This window comes from Larus michahellis, chromosome 12 (assembly GCF_964199755.1).
Source record: "Larus michahellis chromosome 12, bLarMic1.1, whole genome shotgun sequence".
Classification (NCBI taxonomy): domain Eukaryota; kingdom Metazoa; phylum Chordata; class Aves; order Charadriiformes; family Laridae; genus Larus; species Larus michahellis.
The window spans coordinates 5,712,691-5,734,711 of NC_133907.1; the positions used below are offsets into that span (position 1 = coordinate 5,712,691).

The 22,021-nt window shown below is 53.1% G+C and overlaps 2 protein-coding genes across 2 annotated transcripts; one reads left to right on the forward strand and one right to left on the reverse strand.

Annotated features, from left to right (window-relative positions):
* Positions 1–2,276: 2,276 nt before the first annotated feature.
* Positions 2,277–7,759, reverse strand: BPIFB2 (BPI fold containing family B member 2). The gene is made up of 15 exons (XM_074604807.1): positions 7,651–7,759; positions 7,301–7,400; positions 6,859–6,963; positions 6,562–6,699; positions 6,073–6,118; positions 5,769–5,829; positions 5,414–5,505; positions 5,115–5,291; positions 4,759–4,800; positions 4,461–4,625; positions 4,100–4,167; positions 3,386–3,431; positions 2,972–3,035; positions 2,783–2,859; positions 2,277–2,499 (listed from the first exon to the last, which is right to left on the reverse strand). The coding sequence occupies exons 1-15, from the start codon at positions 7,757–7,759 to the stop codon at positions 2,431–2,433; spliced, it is 1,359 nt and encodes a 452-aa protein (XP_074460908.1). The 3' UTR covers positions 2,277–2,430.
* Positions 7,760–9,438: 1,679 nt separating this feature from the next.
* BPIFB6 (BPI fold containing family B member 6) lies at positions 9,439–19,601 on the forward strand. The gene is made up of 18 exons (XM_074605504.1): positions 9,439–9,515; positions 10,370–10,437; positions 11,791–11,916; positions 12,477–12,576; positions 13,229–13,333; positions 13,440–13,586; positions 14,064–14,127; positions 14,696–14,756; positions 15,086–15,177; positions 15,476–15,652; positions 15,814–15,867; positions 16,189–16,359; positions 16,564–16,631; positions 17,075–17,120; positions 17,775–17,838; positions 18,696–18,824; positions 18,911–19,160; positions 19,598–19,601. Exons 1-18 carry the CDS (start codon positions 9,439–9,441, stop codon positions 19,599–19,601), a joined length of 1,803 nt encoding a protein of 600 aa, XP_074461605.1.
* The last annotated feature ends 2,420 nt before the right edge of the window (positions 19,602–22,021 follow it).

The window sequence follows — 22,021 nt, forward strand, 5'->3', positions numbered from 1 at the left end:
AGAGAGTGATCTGGGATGTGCCACTCTCCCAGGGGTCTGTTTGGCCCGAGAAGGAAAAGACAGTGGGAAGAGCGCAACTGGAGAGCTCGCTGTCTTACAGAGCCGGGACAGGGATTACACCAGCCCGGGATCGCAGAAAAGTGGCAAAAAATCTCCCACATCTGGAAACGGCTTTTCCTCCCGGTCTCTGTCATGTCGTTTATCACATGAGCTGAGCGGGAAGGAGCAGAGGGACTTTTTCAGAAGGCAAGGGCAGCATCTCCTTGGTGTAACTCGTTACTTCTGCAACTCATAAATCTAGTGCTCTGAGCTGCTGGTGGGTTTGGGAGTAAATCCAGAGCAGGAAACTGCAAGTCAGGATTCATAAGAACTGGGACTATCCTGTCCACAGTGGAAAAAACACTAAACAGTCATTTTCCAGTGTGCCGGCACCCCGACAGGCTGGAAAATCTTTTTATGGTTGAGCAGCGGGAGCGGGGAGTGAAGGGCTGGCTGCTCTGTCCCGGATGTGTGCGGGACTTTGGGATCCTCCAGCCTGAGGAATGCTCCAGGAATGTCCTGGTAAAGCTTCATCCCTCTGCTGCTCCCGGGGGGCTGGCAAAGGGTCTCAGTCTCTGTTTCTCCGGTGTTTGAACCATCTGGCTGTCACATCCCGCTCCAGCAAGGGAAGCTGTGCGTCCTGCGGGGCCCTGGGATACTGCCCAGGAAAATGATGGATTCTGTTTATGCCAAAAAAACTAATACAAACACCTTGTTCCAACATTTCTTTTTCCAGGTGAATCCAAAGTGGCTGCTGGGGGTGGCACTGGCCGACTCCTGCGGATGCGACTCTGTTGGGGGGGGGCCTCAGTAAATCGGGCGACAGGAGGGAGCGGCAGAAGGACCCCAGTTCTCCCACAGAAGCCGGTTCTGCCCCTGAGCCTGCGGCCGGTCCCAGGTAGGACGTGTGGGGCTGGCAGTCGGGGGGTGCAGCTCCCGTGACCCCAACCCTTCGCTGGAGACGCAGAGCCACGCAGCAAAGCCTAAAGCCAGAACACCCACTGCTGAATAAATTCCTCTTTTTACTACTTTAGCTTATTCCTTTTGGGAAACTGGTTTAAGATATATTAGTCAAAGAATAATGGTTGCAGCTCTACCAGGAAACTTTTATTAGGAGCAGTTCCCACTATTGCCAACTTTGGGCATTAAAATCATTAGTCAGGTCCCCAAGCTGGGTATACAAACCTTCAGGGTTTTTTACTCCTTATAATAAATCAAACGGGCTTGTTTTGTTTGCTTTCCTATTTCTGAGCCTCTGAAATATGAGGTTTTGAAGCGCTATTCGGCAGCTCCAGGGGCTAGAAATGATGTGTGTGGCTGTTGCGAGTGAAAGCAGATGTATGCGTTAATTAACGTGGTTGCAGAGCTTCCGTGAGAGCAGAGCGGGCAGCGGTGAGGGTGGCTGCTCCTCCTGGGCATGGGCGCAGCGATGCGCCCGCCCTGTCCGCGGGCAGGTGCCAACAGCACCCAGCCATGGAGCAACTCCGGGTGCCTTTAGGAGCTCCGGTACCAACCCACCCTTCCGTTTTGGACCCTCACGTCTGTTGTGGGGTTTTTCCCCTCCCCCCGCCCTCACCTTTAGTTTACTGAACAACCTCCCGAGCGTGGAGGCGTGTTGGGTCCGTAGGAAAGAGCGTTCCAATATTGACAAACGCGGCGGGCGCGCGCCCGGCCAGCACGTAGCACCGTCCGTACCCGCGCGGTCGCGTTTCCTTCAGCATTCGCTCTGGGATGAGCTTTGTCGGCAGTATAGTTTTGAAACTATAACTGCCCGCAAGTCTAAAATTAGAAACTATTGTGCAGACTGGGTTGGGTTGTGTCCCCCTCCCCTCCCGCCCCCCCCTTTCTGACCCACGGAAAACCACCAGCTGTAACGTTCCCATAGTAACAGGAGAAATAGAGGAAAAGCAGATGAAAGATCTCTCGTTGGTAGGGGCCGTGTTGTTCTGCAGCTGAGAGGCGTAGGGCTGCCCTTCATCCTCATAAATTAGTGGAATTTTCGTGCTCCCTTAATTAAATGTAAAGTCTGGACATCTGTACCGGTGCTAGTTCTTAGCAAGACAGAATTCATCTGTCTTTAGGTACAAATTGTTGAGGGCGGGGGGGAAGTCAATAGTCACACCAGAAAATGCAGGATGAAAGAGAAAAGTTTAATTAAAGTACGGAACATGGTCACAATCCATCCTCTTTGTGCAACAAAAATACCAAGAGCAGGACTGGAAGAGAAAGGCGCTAGTGCAATGCCATTGTTATCCTAAATCCGAGAAAGCGTTGGTTTAGTAAGGCAAGGAAGAAGAATATTTTCAACATTTCAAGCAGCGACAAAACACGGAGCGTGATTTAAGAGTCAACAGAACAATTTTGCCACTGGTTTACTCCGGGCACCAGCCTTCAGCTCATGGCGGTCTGCTCTCCGGGCCTCACCTGAAGCTTGAGGTTGCAGGGGACCAAGACGTAGTCCTAAGGAAGGGGAGGAGGGAGGGATGAGCAAGGTCCCCGTGCGGCTCACGTCAGCCTGCTCGGGGCTCTCCGCAGGCCAACGGCCCCTCCAACACAGCTATTGCTCGTGTCAGTGGGGCTAGAGGGGAACGATGCCTATTTAAAGCGATGAAACTTGGTCTGTGGGTTCACGGGGCGAGAGGAGCAGGCTCTGATTTATTCTGGAGCCAGGAGGTAAGCGTTGCTTCCAGGTTCCCTTTAAATCAAACACAGCAGGGGGCAATTTAAATATCATATTTCTTACCTTGTGAATCACGACGTTGACGTCAGTGTAGGTAAAGCTGGAGATGTGGGGCAGGAATATGCCTTCGCTCAGGACCACTAGGAAAGGAAAAAAAAAAAAAAAAGAGGGAAAGTTGCCAGCTGGGTGCTGCCTTCGTCCTCCTCGGGCATCCAGCGCGGCAGCACCGCTGCAAAACTCCCAGCTCCTCACCGTTCATCTGAGCTGGTACCTCCACGCGGATTGTGGGCAAAAATAACTCCTCCAGCAAGGCAGCCTGCCAAAGGGAAAGCTGCGGTCAGCTCGGTCACGGCGTGACTCTAAAGCAGGAGGAGAGGGGCAGGGACCAGCAAGAAGGGGGGTCCTGATGCTCATTGTACCTCTGCTAATCCCCCCCAGACCCGCCTCTCCCTTCTGCAGGGGGCAGCGAGTGCCCAAAGGAAGTATTTCCCTGCTGATAACCGCTGCCCGGGGCGGTTTAGGGCGATCTAAGCTGGCTGGTGCAGCTGAGGGTGACGGGGCTGTTAGAGGACGGTGCTGAGGCAGGGGCTGTCACAGCAGCGTGGTGAGAGGAGGGGACGCGGCTGCGCTCGGCCACTTGGGGGATGCGTGGCTGGGGGCACCTACCGGCACGGGACCCACGTCGGAGGCAGCCAGGCTGAGCTCAACCTCCCTGGAAAACAAAGAGTGGCACAGGAGCTGCTTGTAATACGCTGTAATAAACCATGACTTTCATGTTCCCCCAAACACCATGGCTGAGGCCAGGGGCAGCGAATTTAGTGCCTGGGCACGTCTGAGCAGGCGGCTGGAGCCTGACTTTCCCCCCGGGTACAGCAGCAAGGGCTTGAGGACGTTTTGACCCCCAGGATTAGAACTGAACAGCCTTCGTGGTGCCCCGCTGAAGCGGGCAGACTGCGCTGGGGTGTGGGGTGCTGCGGGGCCAGGGTCTGGAGTGATGGGCAGCCGCAGGTGCCACTGGGGCCGGGCACACCGGAGCCCCCCAGCCGCAGGCTGTGTTTGCAGATGGAGCGGTCGAGCGTGTGCGTTCCCCGGCAGCGGTGCCGGCGGTGTGGCAGGAACAGGCAGAGGCAGACGGTGTTGGTGTGTGTCAGTCGCCCACCAACGCCTGTGCTGAACGCGGTGGGTGGAAGGGTGCAATTTCTACTTCTCTCTCTCTAACCATGTTACTGGAGCGTCACCATTTCCCTTGGGACAGAGCTACCTCTGCAGTGCCCAAACTACAAAAGCTAAGAAATTCCCCGGATCGCTTTGCCCCTCCTTTCCCTGCTATGACTGGGACACGTCCCCTTGGAGGGCTCGAAGCGTGGCTGGGTTCATTACTCTATCCCTGCTGCAGAGATCATCATCCTCGTGTCGGTGACGCTAAGGAGGAGTCCTGCAGTCATGTCCTGCAAGGGGAAAAGAGAGGCCAGGCTCAGAGTGAGCGAACGGTCCCGCTTCACCTTTGAATAGTGGGATGCGATGAACCCCTCTGTGTGCCGCCACCTGCGACGTCCTCATGCCCTGCGCTACGCAACAGAGACAAGCACTGCTCGGGACTGTGAGGGCTGCGGCAGGTAAAGGCTAAACCGGACCCAGGCAATGGCTGCAATTGGGCCGGGTCTTGGAGCAAAGGGCATTGCCCGTGTGTCGCTCAGGCACGCTGGCAGGGCACGCTGGGCACGCTGGCAGGGCAACTCACCACATTCACGCTCAGGAAGTTCTGGAAAGCCGGCGATCCCGCCCCGACGTGGGCGGTGAGGAAGAGCTTCAGGGCTGCCTTGCCTTCCTCCAGCACCACCCGAGGCGTGCTCCTGAACACGGCTTGCAGCGTCACCGGTAGGTCCTCCTGGAAGAGGGAGCCCATCTGCCGAGGGAGGGGGGGGTTATTTCTGGGCACGGCAGCCATCCCCTGCGCCCCCATGGTGGTGGGCAGGCGGCCGAGGGGCACTGCCAGAGCTGGGGCCGTGCCTCTCGGAGTGACAGCAATGGCAACGAACCTGAGTAATCTTCTGGGCCATGGTGGCGGTGGTCAGCGGGCTCTGAAAGACAAAGCACAGCTTGTGACTCTGCTGCCTGGGGCTGCTGCCCTGGGGCTTGTGTCCGGCATGACCATGCAGACCCTGCGGTGACTACTGTGCTGTGCGTGGATACATGCAGGAGCAGCATTCTGGTTACTAATGTTGTGTTAGACCAGAGATGTTTTGGGGGGCCCAGGGGTGAGGGGCTGTGACTCCCACAGGTGCTCAGAGACACAGTCCCACACTACGCAGGGTACATGGCTCCTCCAAGCCATTCGTGGGGCAGGGCTGTTCCTACAAATGTGTATTTTCTACCCCTCGCTTGCTCTACTCACCGGGATGGTCATGTTGAAGGCTCCAGCCATTTCCAGGGCGAAGAAGAGGCTGGTGTAGAAGTGCTCAGAGAAAGCCAGGGTGAGGTGGGAAGGGCTGGAAGTTGCCGGCTCGGGCATGCTGAATGGCACGGGGCTGACTGGTAGGGGGATTGCCATCCCCACCACCTGGAAAGTCGTCTGCAGGCACACAGGCAAGGAGAAAAGGAGTTTGAGGTGTGCTCGGAGCACGTAGCGCTGGGAGGAAGTGGCTCTCCCAAAGCCTGGAGCTGGGCTGAGAGTGCTGGAAAGCGAGGACTTACTTGCAAGGATATGGTGATTCCCTGCTCGGAGAACATGGGTGCAGCCAGGGGCAGGTACTGGACCTGGCAGCTCGGCGTGACGGGGAACTGAGCTGCAAACCGAGCAGAGGGATGCTCAGAAAGAGGAGGAGAGCGGTGGCGGCAGGTGGGGGCTGGGAAGCGCCTGGGTTTCTCAAGTAAAGGGACAGGGAAGGAGAGCCGGGTGGAGGGAGCGGGTCCCTGGGGAGATGATGGCGGTGAAGCCACTGCAGATGAGTTTCTGCTGCAGGGTGGGATCCTGTCCCATCTCGTGACTTGTTCCAAAATGAGCCCTGAAGCCCTTAGTCCACAATGACACTGAAAACCAAATGCTCACCTGTCAGAGACATCAGCTGTTCATTTGGCAAAAGCAGCAATTTGGAGACTTCTAGGCAAATCTGTGGAATAAAGAGCAACAGGAGAGGTGGTAGATGAACATGGGGGTCCGCTGGCATCGGGCGTCCCCATTGGCTGGCCACGCGGCAGCCAGGAGACAGGGGATGGCAGCGTTCGGTGACCCGTGTGTGGGGCTGTGGGGGGAGACCTGGCAAAGCACCAGGTTGACTTAAAGTGCTCTAATTCTTACAGAACCGTACCACTTTGTCGTCTCCTGTCTCACGCCTTCACAAACTTTATCTTACCTTATCGACGTTAATGTCCTTCTCCACATCGGAACTAGAGGACTTGCTGGATGAAAACAACAGAATGGAAGAAGTTAGGCAACAACCAGCTCAGCCGAGGGTAGGCGAGCATCTTTTATCTGACCCAAAAGGCATCCAGAGACAGTATTACCATTACTTTATATCATCTATTAAGCTATGATTACAATTCAGAATCTGAAAGCACTGAAGAATTGCCGATGGCCTTGCATTAAAAATGTTCCTGCTCTACACTACTTTAAAAGGTCTGCTCCCTTATGAGTGCACGAAATTCTCTTAAAACGGGGGAAACCGACCCTGCAAGCAGAAGAAAATTCTTCCTATGAAGATAAAGGTTTTGTGTTAATCTTTGCAAGCTTGTAGTAAGCACATCTTAGTCATATCACCTTCCTGCCTAGAAACGCTTGTGCCTCCGTTCCCTCTTTTCCCCTGTTACCCAGATCCCATAACAAGGAAAACCGCAGGGTCGACCTTTCCATCTCCTCGGTGCTCTGCATCTCCTCCATGCTGGTTTTGCAGGCAGAGGTCACCATCTCCAGGTTCCCTTCGGGGTTCATTTCCACGTGGAGGTCCGACAGGATGGACAACCTCATCACCTTGGTGGTCGAGCTGTGCCAGGGAAGGAGATGTGGATGCCGGAGCGCGGGGGCTGCTCCCGGTCCCGTCCGCTCCGGCCCCCCCCCGGCTCCCGCAGGTGGATGGCGGGTGCTGGATGCGGCCCTGTCACTCCAGCTGGGAGCTTGGGGTGCTTCCAGCCCCAGGACTCACGGGGCGGGTGTGATGCCGAGGTCCACATCGATGCTCAGCCGCAGCCCGGCGTCAGGGATGAGCGTCAGAGTCAGCTCGGCAACTGTGACTGAGGTAACTTGGTTCCTGCTGGAGCAGAAATGAAGGTGTCAGGAGAGGAGCACAGACTGATGTGCAGCCCCTGGCTGTGCTTACAGTGGGCAAACCCCCCAAAATCCATGAGATCTGCACGGATAAATCAGTGCCCCGAGGGTGGCACTGGGGCTGCCACCCATAGACCCCAAAGGAGGAGCCAGGACCTTGTTTTCACACCGCTTTGGCAAACAGCCGTGTCAGTCTCTAGGATTTTTGCCCTTGCTGGAAAAATGCCTTTTGTGACGATATTCAAAGCGCTCCAGCTAAATACCAGTGTGAACCAGTGGTAAGGTAGCAAAGCCTGGGCAAGGCAGAGCCACGGACTCACCTGCTGGGCTTTGGGGAGACGTGAATCAGGTCTGGGACTGTCGAGGCCATTAGGTCCTGCCTGAGGATTGTCTCTGCGTGTGGCTTTGAAACTTCAGCAACTGTGAAACAGGGCAGATATTTTATGAGACCCTCAGGAGCTTGCGGTCTGAGGCACAGAGATGGAGAGACTGAAATCCACCCAGGTGACACACGTCCCCCTGTTACAACCTATAGAAAGGGGATGGTGAAAGTGAGCTGATTGATTGGCACAAGTTTCTGGTGCCAGTTTGGTATTTCACCACCGGACCGAAAGCCGCTGCTGCCTCCCCTCCCTGCTGGCGGCGTGGGACATACGGGGTCCGGACTTACAGTAGCTCAGTCCTGACGGGGTGAGGATGCCTCCGCAGTCGGGTGACCTGGTGGCATGAGCAGGGACCAGGAGGCTCAGGAGGATGCTCAGGGTGCGGAGCTTGGCCATGCCGGCACCTGGAGGAAGAGGAAAAGGGCACCCGCAGCAGCCCGGTCAGAGCAGCACAACACCGGCCCAGCCACCAAGGCAGGGAGCCATCCTTGGGAGCCATGGATCTGTTCCCAGGTCGGGTTTGTGGTCCTGAGCTTGTCAGCATTTGTGCGATAACAACGCATAGTTCTCATGTAGTGCCTGAGGATTTAAAATCCCTAACAGAAGGCTCAGGCTTGAAGGCCCCCTGCAAGTACGTGAGCTAGAGTGGTGCTTGCAGCAATGCCGTGGCTGCTGAAAAGCACGTAATGGCCTACAACTGGTGTAAAAATAGCAAATACGCAGGAGCTGCAATTAGTTGAGGAACAAATGGAAGTTATGGAGGAGGCTAAAATCAAATAAAAAGGTGAAAATGTTACCTACCTCTCTGAAAAGCACTTAGGAATTGTTTATAATGTTTGTAATGCTCTTACAATATCAAGAGAACAAGTAATTCAGAAAATTGACCCTGCAGAAAATATACATATTTCTATCAGTCTTTGCAGAAAGTGGGTGTCTGACCAGAACTGGCCCTTACAGAGACATCCTAAACTAAGTACGAGCAATGCCTATATCAATCTATTCAGTTTGCAAATGCATCTTTACCTTTCCCAGCCAGTCTTCCCATTCTTCTAACTCAGTCCGCGTCTTGCCGTGGCCACACCAAGGATTTGTGCTGGCTTTATATACCTTCACAGCCAAGGCTGATGGGGCAGAAATTGGCAAATGGGGCTGGAAACCAGGACATTGGGTGGACACTTTGTTTTATATACCATTTTTATTGTTTCCCCACATACTTGATTACATTGGCCGTTGACCTAGCGAGGTGAAATATTGGACAGCAGGTGCTGGGGCAGCTTGCCTTCATTGTGGTGTTACTGAGGAGCACAAAGAAAGGTCTCTGGGTGGAAGGTGCCAAGAAATCAAACATTGCAAGAAAGCGAACATCGGTTTCTTTGCCCTGCAGCCATGCTTTCTTCAGAACATCACAGGGACAGCCGCTGCCATGTCCACGCCGGCGAGAAGCTGCTGTGGTTTGTGTTGCTCTCCCAGCCAGGTGGCTCAGACCAGAAGGGATGAGACCTGCATGTGTCGCACTGAAGAAGTTCTTGGCAATAGAGCAGGGATGCCCTCCGTTTCCATCAGGCCTGGGTAAGTCTGTTGAAGGCAACAGGAGTGTTTCTGTTGGGTTCAGGGAGTTTTAGACTAGACAGAAGATCAGGCTTTTTTTTAAGGTATCTCCTCTGACTTCCAGTATGGCCTACGTACAACAATTTCTTCCTCTCTCTAACCAATTCTTGATCAAAAGGCACTGCCGATATTTATTACAACTGGTAGAAAAAATGATGGGTGATGTCCACCGTCTTTGATAACGTCTCTACAAGCAATGAAAGCATTCATGGAAGGGAGTCGCAGACTGTCTCCTTCCTGTGCTTGGGGTCCATTGTGTTCTCCTGGCTTCCTTTTGGCTGGGAGAACAGAGCGTGGACTCCACGGAAATGCCATCTAAGCGCATCCTCTGTGGTCTCGCCCAGCTCTCCTTCGTGCTCTGTGTTCTGACTTACCCCCTCCCCCTGATATTTGTGATTTCCACTTTGAGGCATGACCAGTCTTCCAGAGAGGGTTGAATTGCCCATTTCAGTTTGAGTCCCTTGGCAATGGGATCAGGTGTTCAGCACTTGTTGAAACACCTGCTGCCCGGGGAGGCAACCATTGTCCTTTGTGCATCGGCAAAGTGAGTTATTGGGCGCTGGTTCCAGGTGCATCTTGACACGTTCAAAGCCTTTGGCTCTCACCAGCACTGTGTTGCTTTCCTTCTCAGCATGACAGAGAAACGCCAAGGAGAAAAGCAGGGTTTCGGACACGTCGTGCATTTCCATTGAAGGCATCCAGATAGCAGTGTCAAAAGAAAATATGAAGATATACGTCTAGCAGCCCACCAAGGGAGAATAGGATTTACAGTTCTACGCTGATGTATGCAGCCCATTTAGAGGCAAGAAATGTGTTCAGAAAAGTAAATCCATTGCAAAGTTTGTAACCTGCAGACAAGTGCCCTGGGGTTGCTGGAAGCGTTTCATGGCATCTGACATCAACGGGGGCACAGACACAACCTTAGAAAAGTCTCTGAGAAGTAAGTCTCCACTGTGTTTTAGAGCAGCAGTTGGAAACTGGCCCCTGCTAGGCCTTCTTCCAGCATAGGTCATATCAGCAGCTCTTCCTGAAGCAGTACTGGATTTATCTGTGGAGAATTATTATCATTTACAGCGGCACAAGGGACTGGGGATAAGCTGCCAGGACGAGGTGGCACCGTGGTGCTTAGAGGTGGGTTTTCTCCTCCTGAAGAGCTGTTCTGGACGTGATGATCCCTGTGGAGGCTTAATTAGATGTCAACTTATAGCATAATGACTGATCAAGTTACTAGTACTGGCATGGTGTGTTCTTTAACGGGAGTTATCTATAAATCTTACACTCCCGCTAGATAAGGTGTAAATCTCTCTGTCTGGGCTTAGCAGAGAGCCACCGAGTATATCACCGGGAGGGAGGTGATGGCAGATTAAACCTCATGACGTGTTTTATACGGAAATGAAGAGAAGAAATGAATTACTTGGTGCTGCAGGATCTCACCGGGGTGACCTCCCAGAGCCGGGTCCTGCCGGGTGAGGTACCCAGGAGGGGATGAGTGAGGGCACCGTGGTGGCCACTAGCCCCAGCTGAGGCAGGGCTGGTTCATGGGCAGCCACAGCGAAGGCAGCAGCCTGGAGGAGAGATCGGTGTGGCATGTCTGCAGTCTAGTGGAATGCATGGTTCTCCCACGGTGGGACAGGGCTGGGGTTGAGAAGCCTGTTCTCTGGGCAGGTGACAGTTCTTCTCACTCCAACCTTGCTGAAACCAGCAAGAACATTACTGAAATTATTACAATTTCCACTGGGCTCTCCACCAGCTGATCCCATGTCCTCCCTCGGCGTTTGCACAACCTCCGTGAACCTTTGGGGAGCAAGAGCCACTCATCCCAAGAGTTGCAGTTATGCAGGTATCTCCAAAAGCAGAATTTACCATTACACGTCTTAGATTTCTCCTCATCTCCACTTCTGTCCGTACCATGTAATTAAATAGATCAAGCTGTCTCTTTTGGACTTGACGTTGGCTTTTCCTGGGTGTTGAGCAAGAGAGCTGGCTTCAGCCTGCTGGGACCATGTGCCTTGTGCCTGAGGCTCGAGGGCTTATCTAGACTTTCAAATTTATTAGCGAAACTATTTGTATTGGCAGATATCAGAAACACTCAGGGATTAGGTTATATTACAGTAATTACCCAGCCCTTTCATTCTTTCTGTTTTTTCCTCTTTCTCGGTCACGATTTATATACAGGCTGTTTCTTGTCTCTCTCCCGGAGATCAGTGCAAAGGTTGGATAACCTCTGGGGAATCTCTGCTGGAGAAGAACCGGGCGAGGTGACGGCAGGGCCCTTCCCTGCAGGAGTCCTTGTCATTTGAGAAGCGGGAGGCCGAGCCAGAGAAGACCAGTGGAGCTGTGTCCATAGCCCATGTAGCCACTGCCACAGTGGCTCTCCCTCTGCTCCTGGGGCTAGGGCTTGGGGTGGCCCTGAGACCCTGCAGGCCATGTGCTCCATCAGGCAGCTCCAGCCCTTTCTCCACGGCAGGTTTTAGGCATCATGAGCAGCTCTGGCTCTTGTGGAAGGAGAAGGTTTAGTGCCCTGCTTGGGTACCAGCCACGAGGAGGGTGGTGCAGGGAGCTGGCACATCTTGATGGGGCTGCTCTGGGGTATTCAGGCTTTTCAATGCTGGGGAGTAATTCTTGTGGTCAGGCTGTGTTTTGGCTGGTGTAGCTCTGACAGACTTGCACGGAGCCCTCCTTGCTTTCCTCTAGCATGAGTACAGCTTTTAGCCCCCGAGGTACGGTTTGGGAACCACCTCCAACTCATCATCTCTCTCTGTCAGTTGAAACCAACACACTCCTGCAAGTCTCTGCCACCTCTGGAGCTCTGTGAGCAGCTGTATCAGATCGGAAGATGTCCGGGATTTGGTGCATTTTATTCCTTGGTGGCTGGCTGGCGTGGTCGGGAGGAGCTGATGGCCCGGGAGCTGTCATCAGGATCGATCTTGGAACGATTGATCACGGTAAGCGCTCAGCCACGTTAGCGTCTGTGCATGGACATGAGTCTGTCCGTCCGTGCGGACAAGCGGGCAGCAGCGCAGTGGTCGTGTCACCCCGAGCACATCCCATCCCCGAGCACCACCAACCAGGTGGGCTCCAGGCGCTGCCCTTAGTCCACAGCAGGAGCCGCTTCCCTGGGGTCTGCACGTCCCGTGTGGGATGCTGCAAGCAGGACCCCGCGGCTGTGACACCCTGATGTGGGCACGCGGGTTGTCTCACCGGTGTGCGGGAGGTTGAGTTGGGAACCTGAAAATACACCCTGTGTCTCGTGTCTAAAATCACAATGTGTGCGCCCGCCGAGCTCCAACCGTTGCCTGAGGGTGGCAGAGACTGCTGGTAATCCGAATTTACAATCCGAATTTTAAAAAGCTTCCTGACGGTGCCTGTGCATGTTGGAATGGGAATATGTTAATAACAACGTTTTACAGGGTATTGTGGGGGGTGCTGAGTCCCCTCACCCTCCAGCACAGGCTCCGCCCTGGGGGGTTTGTCCTAAATTCCTCATCTTGTGCAAATCTTCCAGCGATCTCCGCTGCTCTGAATGAGAGTGATGTTCTGCAGAAAATGGCAGAGGAAGCCGCAAAAAAAAAGCCAAACGCCAAACCCATCAAAGGCATCTCGGGGTGAGTGATGATCAGCAGCGACACACCGCGAGCCTGAACCTGGGAACGAGAAAATAAAAGCAGAAGGTTGGGAAGTGTCAGCCCGGAGGCAGAAACGAATCACTCCCCGCTAACAAGTGTGATATTAAAGCCAGTGATTTTCTGCATGGTTGTGTCTGCAAATACGTGGAGAAACTATAACTTAAAGGCAACAAAGCGCGTCGGCTCCTGCTTCAGCGCTGGCTGGGGGCTGCTGCGGTGGCTCTGCGGCGCCGCGGGGGGTTTGCTCTCAAAGCCAGGGGGTGCCCGGCTTTTGTCAACGTTATCCTGAGGGGACCCCGGAATTTCTGGGGGATCACGGCCCTCCATCCCGTGAATTCATTCTGGATGAAAGGGTGGACAAATTTTGAACACCAAAGCATTTTTTTTTTTTTAATTTTTTTCAAAATCGATCTGTGCAATCTTTTAGTTAGGAAGAAACACGTTTCTAAATTTAAAAGTGGTTTTAGATGGAAAATTTAAACAAGAGGTGGGAGAATGAAGATGGTGATGGCGATATCAGTGATAGGTGACTTTGACATAAGAAGCCTGACCTGGCTGCTCTGGGGGCTCCGCTTTCCCAGCTCTTTTCTTCTGTTTGTTTGTTTGTTTGTTTTTCTTTTTTTCCCTGCAGGTTCAAAGTGAAAGATCTCCGTCCTCCGGTGATATCGCTGGCGCTCTCGCCAGGCTCGGGGGTCTTCATGGCTGTCTTAGTCCAAATGACCATCGCTGGGAAAAGGTGAGCGGGAGCCGATGCCCGTGGGGGAGAGCCGCTGGTGGGGCTGGGGTGGGCTCGCTCGCTGCCGGGGGTCTGTCCCGCGATGACCGAGCTTTGCTCTGAGCAGCTTTATAGGAGGAAACATAGAAATCGCTGTGGCCGCAAACCTGACGGCGAGCAGTGTGCTGGGGCAGGACGGCGCGGGCACCCCCAGGTTCAGCTCCAGGAACTGCCACATCGCTCCCGTTAGCGTTAAAACCAACCTCCCCAGCAGGTGAGTCCCAAAGGACAGCATCGATGCTTCGCCGATATTACTAATCCCTGAGCGGCAGGTAACGGCATTGTTAAATCTTTCAGTCTCCAGGTGCCGGTTTCCACAGAACACGGATACTTTTCACTGTTCATTTTTTCCACTAAGAAAACCAAAAAGTTTTATGGACAAATTCAGGCCAGCTCTATCCGTGCCATTCCATGCAATGTTCGTCTTCGGCATTAGTCCTCGTTTAAGTGCTGTACTCTTGGGGTATCAAAGCTTCTTTTAGGTGTGGAAACCTTTAGCTTTGTTTAGAGCCAGAAGATGGCATTCTTGAGAAAAGGTTTCTTAAAGAGAGAAAACACCTTTTATTAGATATGAGGCATATTTTGGCTTAATCCATACCAGATAGGTTTCTTTAGCGCTTGACTTTGTTGCCTTTTGACCTTTAGTAAATAATTATTGCTCTGTGTCGGCTGACGCGTTGCCTCTGCCCAGCATGCGGCCCAAAGTCATGAGCAAGTTTCTGGATGGCACCCTCCAGAAAGTGCTGCCAGGGCTGGTAAGTGCCATCCTCCTCCCATCCTTCTTTCCCGGCGATCATCTCCTCCTCCTCCTCACTGCATCGCAACAGGTTTCACGGTTTTGCCACACAAAGGAGCTTGCAGGCTGGTAAAAAGGGAGAATTTTGAGCAGTTACTGGTTTTATGCAGTCAACACTGGCGGCAAAGGCACCGTCGCTGCCGAAAGCCTCCTGGTCCCAGCCGCGCGGGTGGGGATGCGATGCTCGCACAGAGCTGATCTCGATGCTGAGCACCCTTGTTCCTGAAGGCTTGTCAGAGGGCAGACTTGCAGCCTCTTAACATGCGTCATGAAGTCAGGCTCGTTCAGGGAGATATCTGAGGGGGGGTCTGGCCTTGTTCTTTGCTCAGCTTAAGGCAGGTTTACTCCAGAGTAACCTAATTCAACCAGGGACAGAGGAAACTGAGGCAAACCCTGGTCTGGGTAATTAATCGTGGAGGATCCTGGTGCTTCAGGGTGGGAGATGCCCTGGTCTGGCAGCCATGAAGCTCTGCTCCCACCAGAAGCCTCTGTGCGAGGTTTTCTCATACTTTCTTTTCACCCTACAGCTCTGTCCAGCTGTGGATGCGGTGCTCAACCTTGTGAATGCAAAATTCACCACCTTGACTTGTAAGTTGACATCCATCCATCATCTCCTTCCCTTCCCCTGACAAGGGGAAAGCACAGATCTATCATGGAGAACAGACGATCTGCTCAGCCCTGACTAGGACCAGGCAGGGACAAATCCCGACAGGGGCCACACGAATATCCCCCCCCTGCTTCGGTGCAGATTCAGGAGAGTCTGGCACCACAGAAGCTGGCAGGGAGGCAGGAGCCCACTGAAGCCGTAAACGGCACGTGGCGCTGGTGAACCGGCGGTTTGATGCTGGTGAGCGCTCTCCCTGTGGTGCAGAGCGTGCGCCTTCTCTGTCTAAGCATCCCTCTTTGTTTCCATGCAGCCGAGATCCCTCTTGGGACTGCCGGGACCCTCCAGTACGCTTTGCTGAACCCCCCCGTGACGAATGAAACTTTCGTAGAGCTGGATTTGAAGGTGAGTGTTGCTGCCTGGTGCTGGGTCTCGGAGAGGTGATATTTCTGATATCCATTTGCTCGGAGGCGTTGTCCTTCTCAGCCTTGGGCAGCAGAGGTTTGGGAGGGTGCAGACGTGTGCTGGCTGCATTATATCACCTAACCACCTCCTCGGCTCATCATTTTCTATGAAGTTTATTGCTTCATTTAATTGCTGAGACTACGGAGCAAAGCATCTAGTACCTTCTACCTGATCTAAATGCAAATCCTGGAAATGGACCTGTGCTCTCTGACATGGTTCTTCTTACCGGTCCTTTTAGACCATTCTCCATCAAAAGGAGGGAAACGAGGTTGACCTTCCCACAGACCAGCCGTCTCTTGGTTCTCTGCCACCGAAGAGGGATGCTGCTACCCAACTCATCCTGTCTGCAAACTTCTTGACCGCTGAGCTCTCTGTTCTGCAGGCATCCTTCAACCTGAACATAAGCAATAACATGGTGGGTGGTTTGGGCTTGAGATTTTCCTCAAGAAACCACTAAAGAGATCTACACCCATGTTTGAGGCAGATCTGTATGCTGGCCATGCCTCTTCCCTTCCCATGTTAAACTACCCCCACCTGAGTTCACTAGGTCCCTGCGCTGTGACACTGTCTCAACAGGTTCTTGGGCTTCCCCCACTGGTGACCACGATGCTTGGAGCCCTCATCCCCGAGGTGGGTAGACGTTGCTTGATCCTGCTGCTCTGTGGGTCATCTCAGGCTACTTAATGGTGGCAGTTAAAGCCTCTCTCCATTCACATAGACATGTTGGGTACCTTTCCCCCAGTGTCAAACTGGTGGTCTCTTTATTTTATTAGTAAACTTTTATTAATAAGATTATTTAAAGGACATACTATTGAGCAGTACGGATCAGCTTGACTGAGTCCCACTGATTTTGGTGAATGTCATCGATGCTCAGCACCCACCAGGATAATCCCCAGAGCAGTGAACTGGGAAGGAGAGGGAATGTCACCCCTTTACTTTGACTCTCCACAGATTTCCAGGGTGCTGCCTCCGTCACAACCAGTGGTGATTGAAGTGCAAGAAGCTAAAGCACCAGTGATGACCATAACCCGGGAGAAAAGCTTTGTGCAGCTCTTCAGCACCACCGAGTTTTGGGTTTCCCCATCAGACTCTGCTCCGGAATCCCTCTTTGTCCTGGATGTTGTGAGTTGAAGCCCTTTGCAGTTGGCGAGGGCTGAACGTGGTTGTCCCTGCCCCGAGCCAGCAAACCCGCACCAACACGGGAGCGAGAGATCGGGGGACAGTGGGCAGGGATGTCTGCTGGGGACGATGCTTGGTCCTGCGGGGCTGGAGCGGTCAGGGGGACCGGGGTCCTGGTGGGGACTCCCTTTCCCTTTCCCCTTGCAGCACAGCAACCTGGAGGCACAGTTTGCCGTTGCAGAAGAAAAGCTGCGGCTCTCCCTCGCTCTGCAAAGGTAACGCTGCTGCAGGTCCCCAGTGCCACCACCAGCAGCGTGACAGTCCCTGGGCTGCTGGAGAGGCCACACGCTGCGTCTCACCCGTGCATTTTCAGCAGGAACCTTTGCTGTCTCTGCATGATGTTTTTATAGTTTATACTAACAGCTATTTAAAAATAGATGAAGGTCAACGTGACATAATCTAAACCTCAAACCTGTTTGGGTGTTTTGGTTTTTTTTGCCCTTTAAGTTTGAAGAGCTGAACTTTGGTTCGGGATGGAGAAAATGCTCTCGGTGGGAAGCAGCCCCTTCCTGGAGGGTGGCTGGTGGAGCCGCGGCACCTCTGGTGCAAGGGAAGGGGGGGGTTTGCTGGAGGCCAAGATCTGGGTGAGGAGTTTGCTGAGGGCGACAGGGCAGCTCGCCAGGAGGCGGACGACTCCGTGCCTTTCCTCTCCCTGCAGTGTGTCTCGGATGGCCTTGGCTTCCTCCTCCCTCGGGATGTTTGACGTGAGTTGGGTGGTCCGCGCACGGCGTGGGGCTGGGGTCGTCGCTGCGAGTCTCAGCGCTGGTGGTTCGTGTGATGCGGTACCAAGAATTTGCTCCCCAGAGCCCCATTCCGCTGCTTTCATGATCAATAACAGATTTGTTAAAAAAAAACAAAAAAACACCCAAAAGAAAACCAAAGTGAACGCTGAAGATTGAAATGGTATTTCAAGGAATAACATTTCAAGGAATAACAAATGACAAATCAACTGCCAAAACCATTTGCCCACAGGCATGAATGCTCTGGAAGGGCTCCCTGCTCGTATCCCACGATGTTCGTTCCCGGGAGAGGTCGTGTGCGCCGGAGGTTCATTTTCCTCATCTCCCTCTGATCCTGATGCTGAGACAGAGATGTTTGGGAGGGCGAGTGCTGATAACGGCTGTCTCGCAGCAGGGCTTTGGGCTGCGAGGAGGGCGCCCAGCACCGACTGCAGGGCAGAGAGCTGCTGGGGCAGGGAACAGTCTCATCTAGGGCAGTTTTCATGGAAATTTAAAATTTCTCAAAAGTTCCCATTCTTGCAATCGTCCTGTAGTTGGAGAGGGCGCTGGGCGCATTGGTGGGGGGAGCCCAGTGGATGTGGAGCGACGGGCATTTTACACCACTTCTCTGTGTTCCAGGAGCTGCCGCTGAAAGGAGTTTTAGCAGATGTTATACACGAGGCTTATGTGCCATCGATCAACAGTAAGCACGGCTACGGCTTCATCTGAGGGTTCTCTGTCTGCACGGGGAAAATAGTTCTCATTTCTTTTCCTATAGACTGTTGTTATCTTTTTTTTTTTTTTTTTTGGTGGTGGTGGGGAATTGGCGTTGCCTGGCTGACCTTGCGTGCTTTTCCTGCCCTCGAGGCTGCAAGGGACTCTGCCAGGAAAATCTCTTGCCGTTGCCGTTTTGCACCGGCGGGGTCTGCAGTGGGAGCTGGAGGAGGGCGATGCCCCCTGGCCGGGGCTCTGGCGTGACCACTCCTTCACGGGCAGGAGAGGTCTGCCCGCACACAACAGACACAATCGCAGGATCATAGAGTTGGAAGGGACCTCTGGAGATCATCTAGTCCAACCCCCCTGCCAGAGCAGGGTCACCTAGAGCAGATTGCACAGAAACGTCGTTTTTGTGACCCACTGCGAAGGATGCAGGCTTCTCCTCTGAAGCCTCTTTGGGTGTTATTCCTGTCCGCAAAATCAAAACCTCTTGCCATGAACGACTGCGAACAGATTTCATGAGATCTTTGCCTTTCTGAAGTCTCCAAAAATCGACCTGCCCCTCTTTACCCTGCCCGAAAACAGCCACAGTGTCAGTAAAAAACCCCAACCCGGAACATTAATTTATCTGTTTAACTCATACGGAAAGTATGCCAAAAGCAGAGATTTTATGAATGCTAAGATAAAAAAAATACAGGAATTCCAGCCCTGCCAATTTCCCAAGTGTTCCCAAGCCCCCTTGCCAGCCCTTCAGCAGGCGTAGGCAAGCAGGGAAGCACCGGAGATGCTGGCAGCACCTGCCATGGCCGGAGCATCTCTGATGGCAGCTCCTGCTCGTTCCAGGGGAGCTGCGTGGAGGGATCCCCTTGCCCGACCTGCTGGGCATCACCTACCAGCGGGTGAACATCAGCGGGTCCGAGGTAGGCAGCGAGAAGCTCACCCACCTGGTGCTTCTGCTGTGTCACCCCTGGGGTTAGTGCTGTTACCCCCGTCGCATCCCCGAGCACAGGAGCAACTGCTAAATCCTGCCCGTGCACTTTTTATTTTTAAATCTGCAGAACGCTCTAGTGCTGGACGTGCCCGTCACGGAGACCTGAGGAGCGGGGAGGTACGGCTGCAACCCGCCGCCGCTGCCAGGACCCAGCAGGACCGGCCGGGAGAGGCAGCAGCAAGGGTGCCGGAGTCCCTGGGGCATTTCTCCCTCTTTCCTTCACTTTTTAATAATTTGACTCCACAAGCCGAAATAAAAACATCCCGTCGCCCCATGACGAGACTCTGGCCTGCCGTGTGTCTAGTGGAGCCGGCCGGGTGTGTCTGGGCAGAGGTTGTGTTTCTTGGAAGGATTGTTCCCTAAATGAATCACTTTTGCAGCAGAAATAGCCGGTTTATTAGCACCCACGTCTCCTGCGGGATTGGGGTACCAGAATGGCCCCCTCCCTGCTCCCAGGGGGAGCCAGGGATCTCGGCTGCTCCCACGTGCTGCCAGGGAGTGTGTCTGTAGTCGTGTGTGGGGAATCAGGACTGCTCAGAATGAGTGAAGGGTGGGCATTTAGGCATCGCCGTGCGTTTTTTAATATTTCAGAAGTGCCGAGCATCGTGGTTTATCGGCTGCATTGCAGATATTGATCCCAAGCGTGTAGTTCACTGATTGCGGGATAATTGCCTGTCATTAGTAAGTCAATAAACAGCTTCGATCCTGATTTCATCGAGCCGACATGATTTGAACGTTTTTTCCTGGTTGACAGGTAGCTGGGGCAGAATTAAGGATATCTTTTGAAAAGATCATTGTGTTTTTAAGAAATTGTCCCCGAGAAAACCTCGCTGTGAGGCACACTCTGAGAAATCCATTTTGTTTTCTTGCGTGCGCTGTCAGACCCAGCAGGCATTTGTTCTGCAACGCGTGTAAGGAATTGTCCCCGTCAGGAGTCCTAAGCAATGAGGAAGGCAGCCATAAAACCAGCTCCCCGTGAGGACTGGTGTTTATGGTGCCTTCTCTCTTCATTTCACTGCAAACGTTGTCAAGGCCAAGCACATTTTTTTTTTTTAAAGAGATTTCCCTTATTGTTCTTGCATTAGCTAACAAACAATAGAACAGTTTGAGTCTGAATTCCCTTAAGAAGAACAAAAACTGAATCGAAATATCTGTGTACGGCCCTCCTAGGAGAAATCAAGGCTGCAAATCTCAGGGAGCACCTAGTTAGTTTTTCACGGAACATTTAACCAAGCTGTCAAGCTGCACTGTCACGTAACTGGTATTTGATGACCTGGGGCACTTGGTGGAGATGCAGCCTCCAGACATGTGCAGGCACCAGCGTTGTCCCCTGGAGCTGGACACGGACCCCAGCAGCTCTGGTCCCTCCAGCAGCGGGGGATGTACCAGTCTCTCGCAGTTAGCTGTCCCAGAGGAACGACAGAGCAAACCAGGACTGCCCTGGCTCAGGGGTCCCTGCAGAGACGGTTTCCTCGGGCAGAAGGGCCACTTCTGGACCAGGCCATCAAGGGGAGAGCAGAGCAGAACCGACCATCTCATTTTTCAACGTGGGCTGATGCGTTTCACTTTGCCTGCGCTGGCCAGAGCCTACTGCCCTCTTGCTAACGTCAGGCTCTCTAATGCTTTGCGGAGGTATGTCCCTCTTACTGCCTGCCCTGATGCCTCCGTGTCCAGGTGAGCTGAGCATCAAAGCAGCGACTGTCGACATCCGTCCCATTCTTCTCCCTTTGACCAAGCCCGCTCTGGTTTACTCTATGTTTCTATCCTCACGTGGTGATTTGTCTTTGCGTTCTTGGGGCTTTGAAAGTTGCTTTAGCGAGACCTGGGCCTCACAATGTCATTCTCTTTATGGGAATCTGCTTCAGTTTATCCAAACTATTTAGTTGTGAGAGACCTCTGCATTCAGCAACAGCTGGTGAGAGGCCAAGTTACTGTCATGTCTGAAAGGTCACTGCTCAGAAGCTATTCTCTGCAGTGCCAAAGTGCCCCTTTGCCATGTGCTGACCATTATCAGGTCTGTCTTTACGGTAATTTAGGTTTCGTACAGTGATTGCCCAAAGTATAAAGTGATTCAGGAGGGATGATAACATAATATCATCTTGTTAACACTCTCTTCCACCTTATCAAATGTCATGATCTAGCCATGACAGCCAGGCTTTGTGCTCCCGAGGTGCCTGGCTGATCAAGTTGCAAGAAGAGTGACAACTCCTTAAGTACTTTGGCACCTTTGCCATCCCTTCCTTGGCCTTTAGCTAAGATATTTTTTAAAGCTGGAATTAATGTGTGACAAAAGCTGGCTAATCTGCTGGAACTACTTATTTCCAAGTTTGCAGAAAGCATTAACTCTGTGCAAGCATTTTTTTGAGCTATTATTCTTCAAAGCTGAGGAGCAGCCCATCCACCCTTGTCCTTGATGAGAACATCGGGGGAGTGAATAGTTCACTGCTGTCCCCTTGGCCAGCGCATCCTCCCCTCCACCACGGACGGACTTTTCTGTGCATGTCAGGACACGATCCGCACACAGGGACCACATTTGGTCTGTGGCCCACAGAGGAAGGTTTTCTTTTTCCTGCCCCGAAGACCTCCTGCTGTGGTGCAGCTCAAGGCAGTGGCTCCGTGTACGCGGGAGGTGCCGGTGATTGGGGCGAAAGGGAGAAAACCAGCGTGGCTGCGGGTGCGCGTGACTTGTTGGCTCAGCAGAAATTTTTCTCCTTTTCTCCTGCCTGTAGAAGTAAATTATCAGACAGTAAATGAGCCACGGTGGACCAGGTGAGACACAATTTTTCAGCACAGAAAAAACCTGGCTAGAAATCTGAGAGGGTGAGGGCCTGGATGGGTCTGACCCTGGGCAGCTGCATGGCTGTTCCTCTCCTGCAGCACACTTGTTGCATGGGGTGGTGTGGCAGGGAGGCCGCCTCTCTTGGTATGCCCACACTGGGATCAACAGTCCCTCCAGGACTTCAAAATGATGCAGAGCCAACAAGCTCCAGCCTGGGAGCTCCCTGGCTTCGTAGTCAATGGCATCACCCTCTCAACGGTATCTCCCCATGGCAGCGCATCCCACATCCAGTGCTCCTGGAGTGCTCTGAGGCAGAGATGATGGACCTAGAAACAGTGCCATGCCAGTTAGACCGGTGCAGCATTTCCAAACCAGATGGTGTTTCTCCGAAAAGTCTGT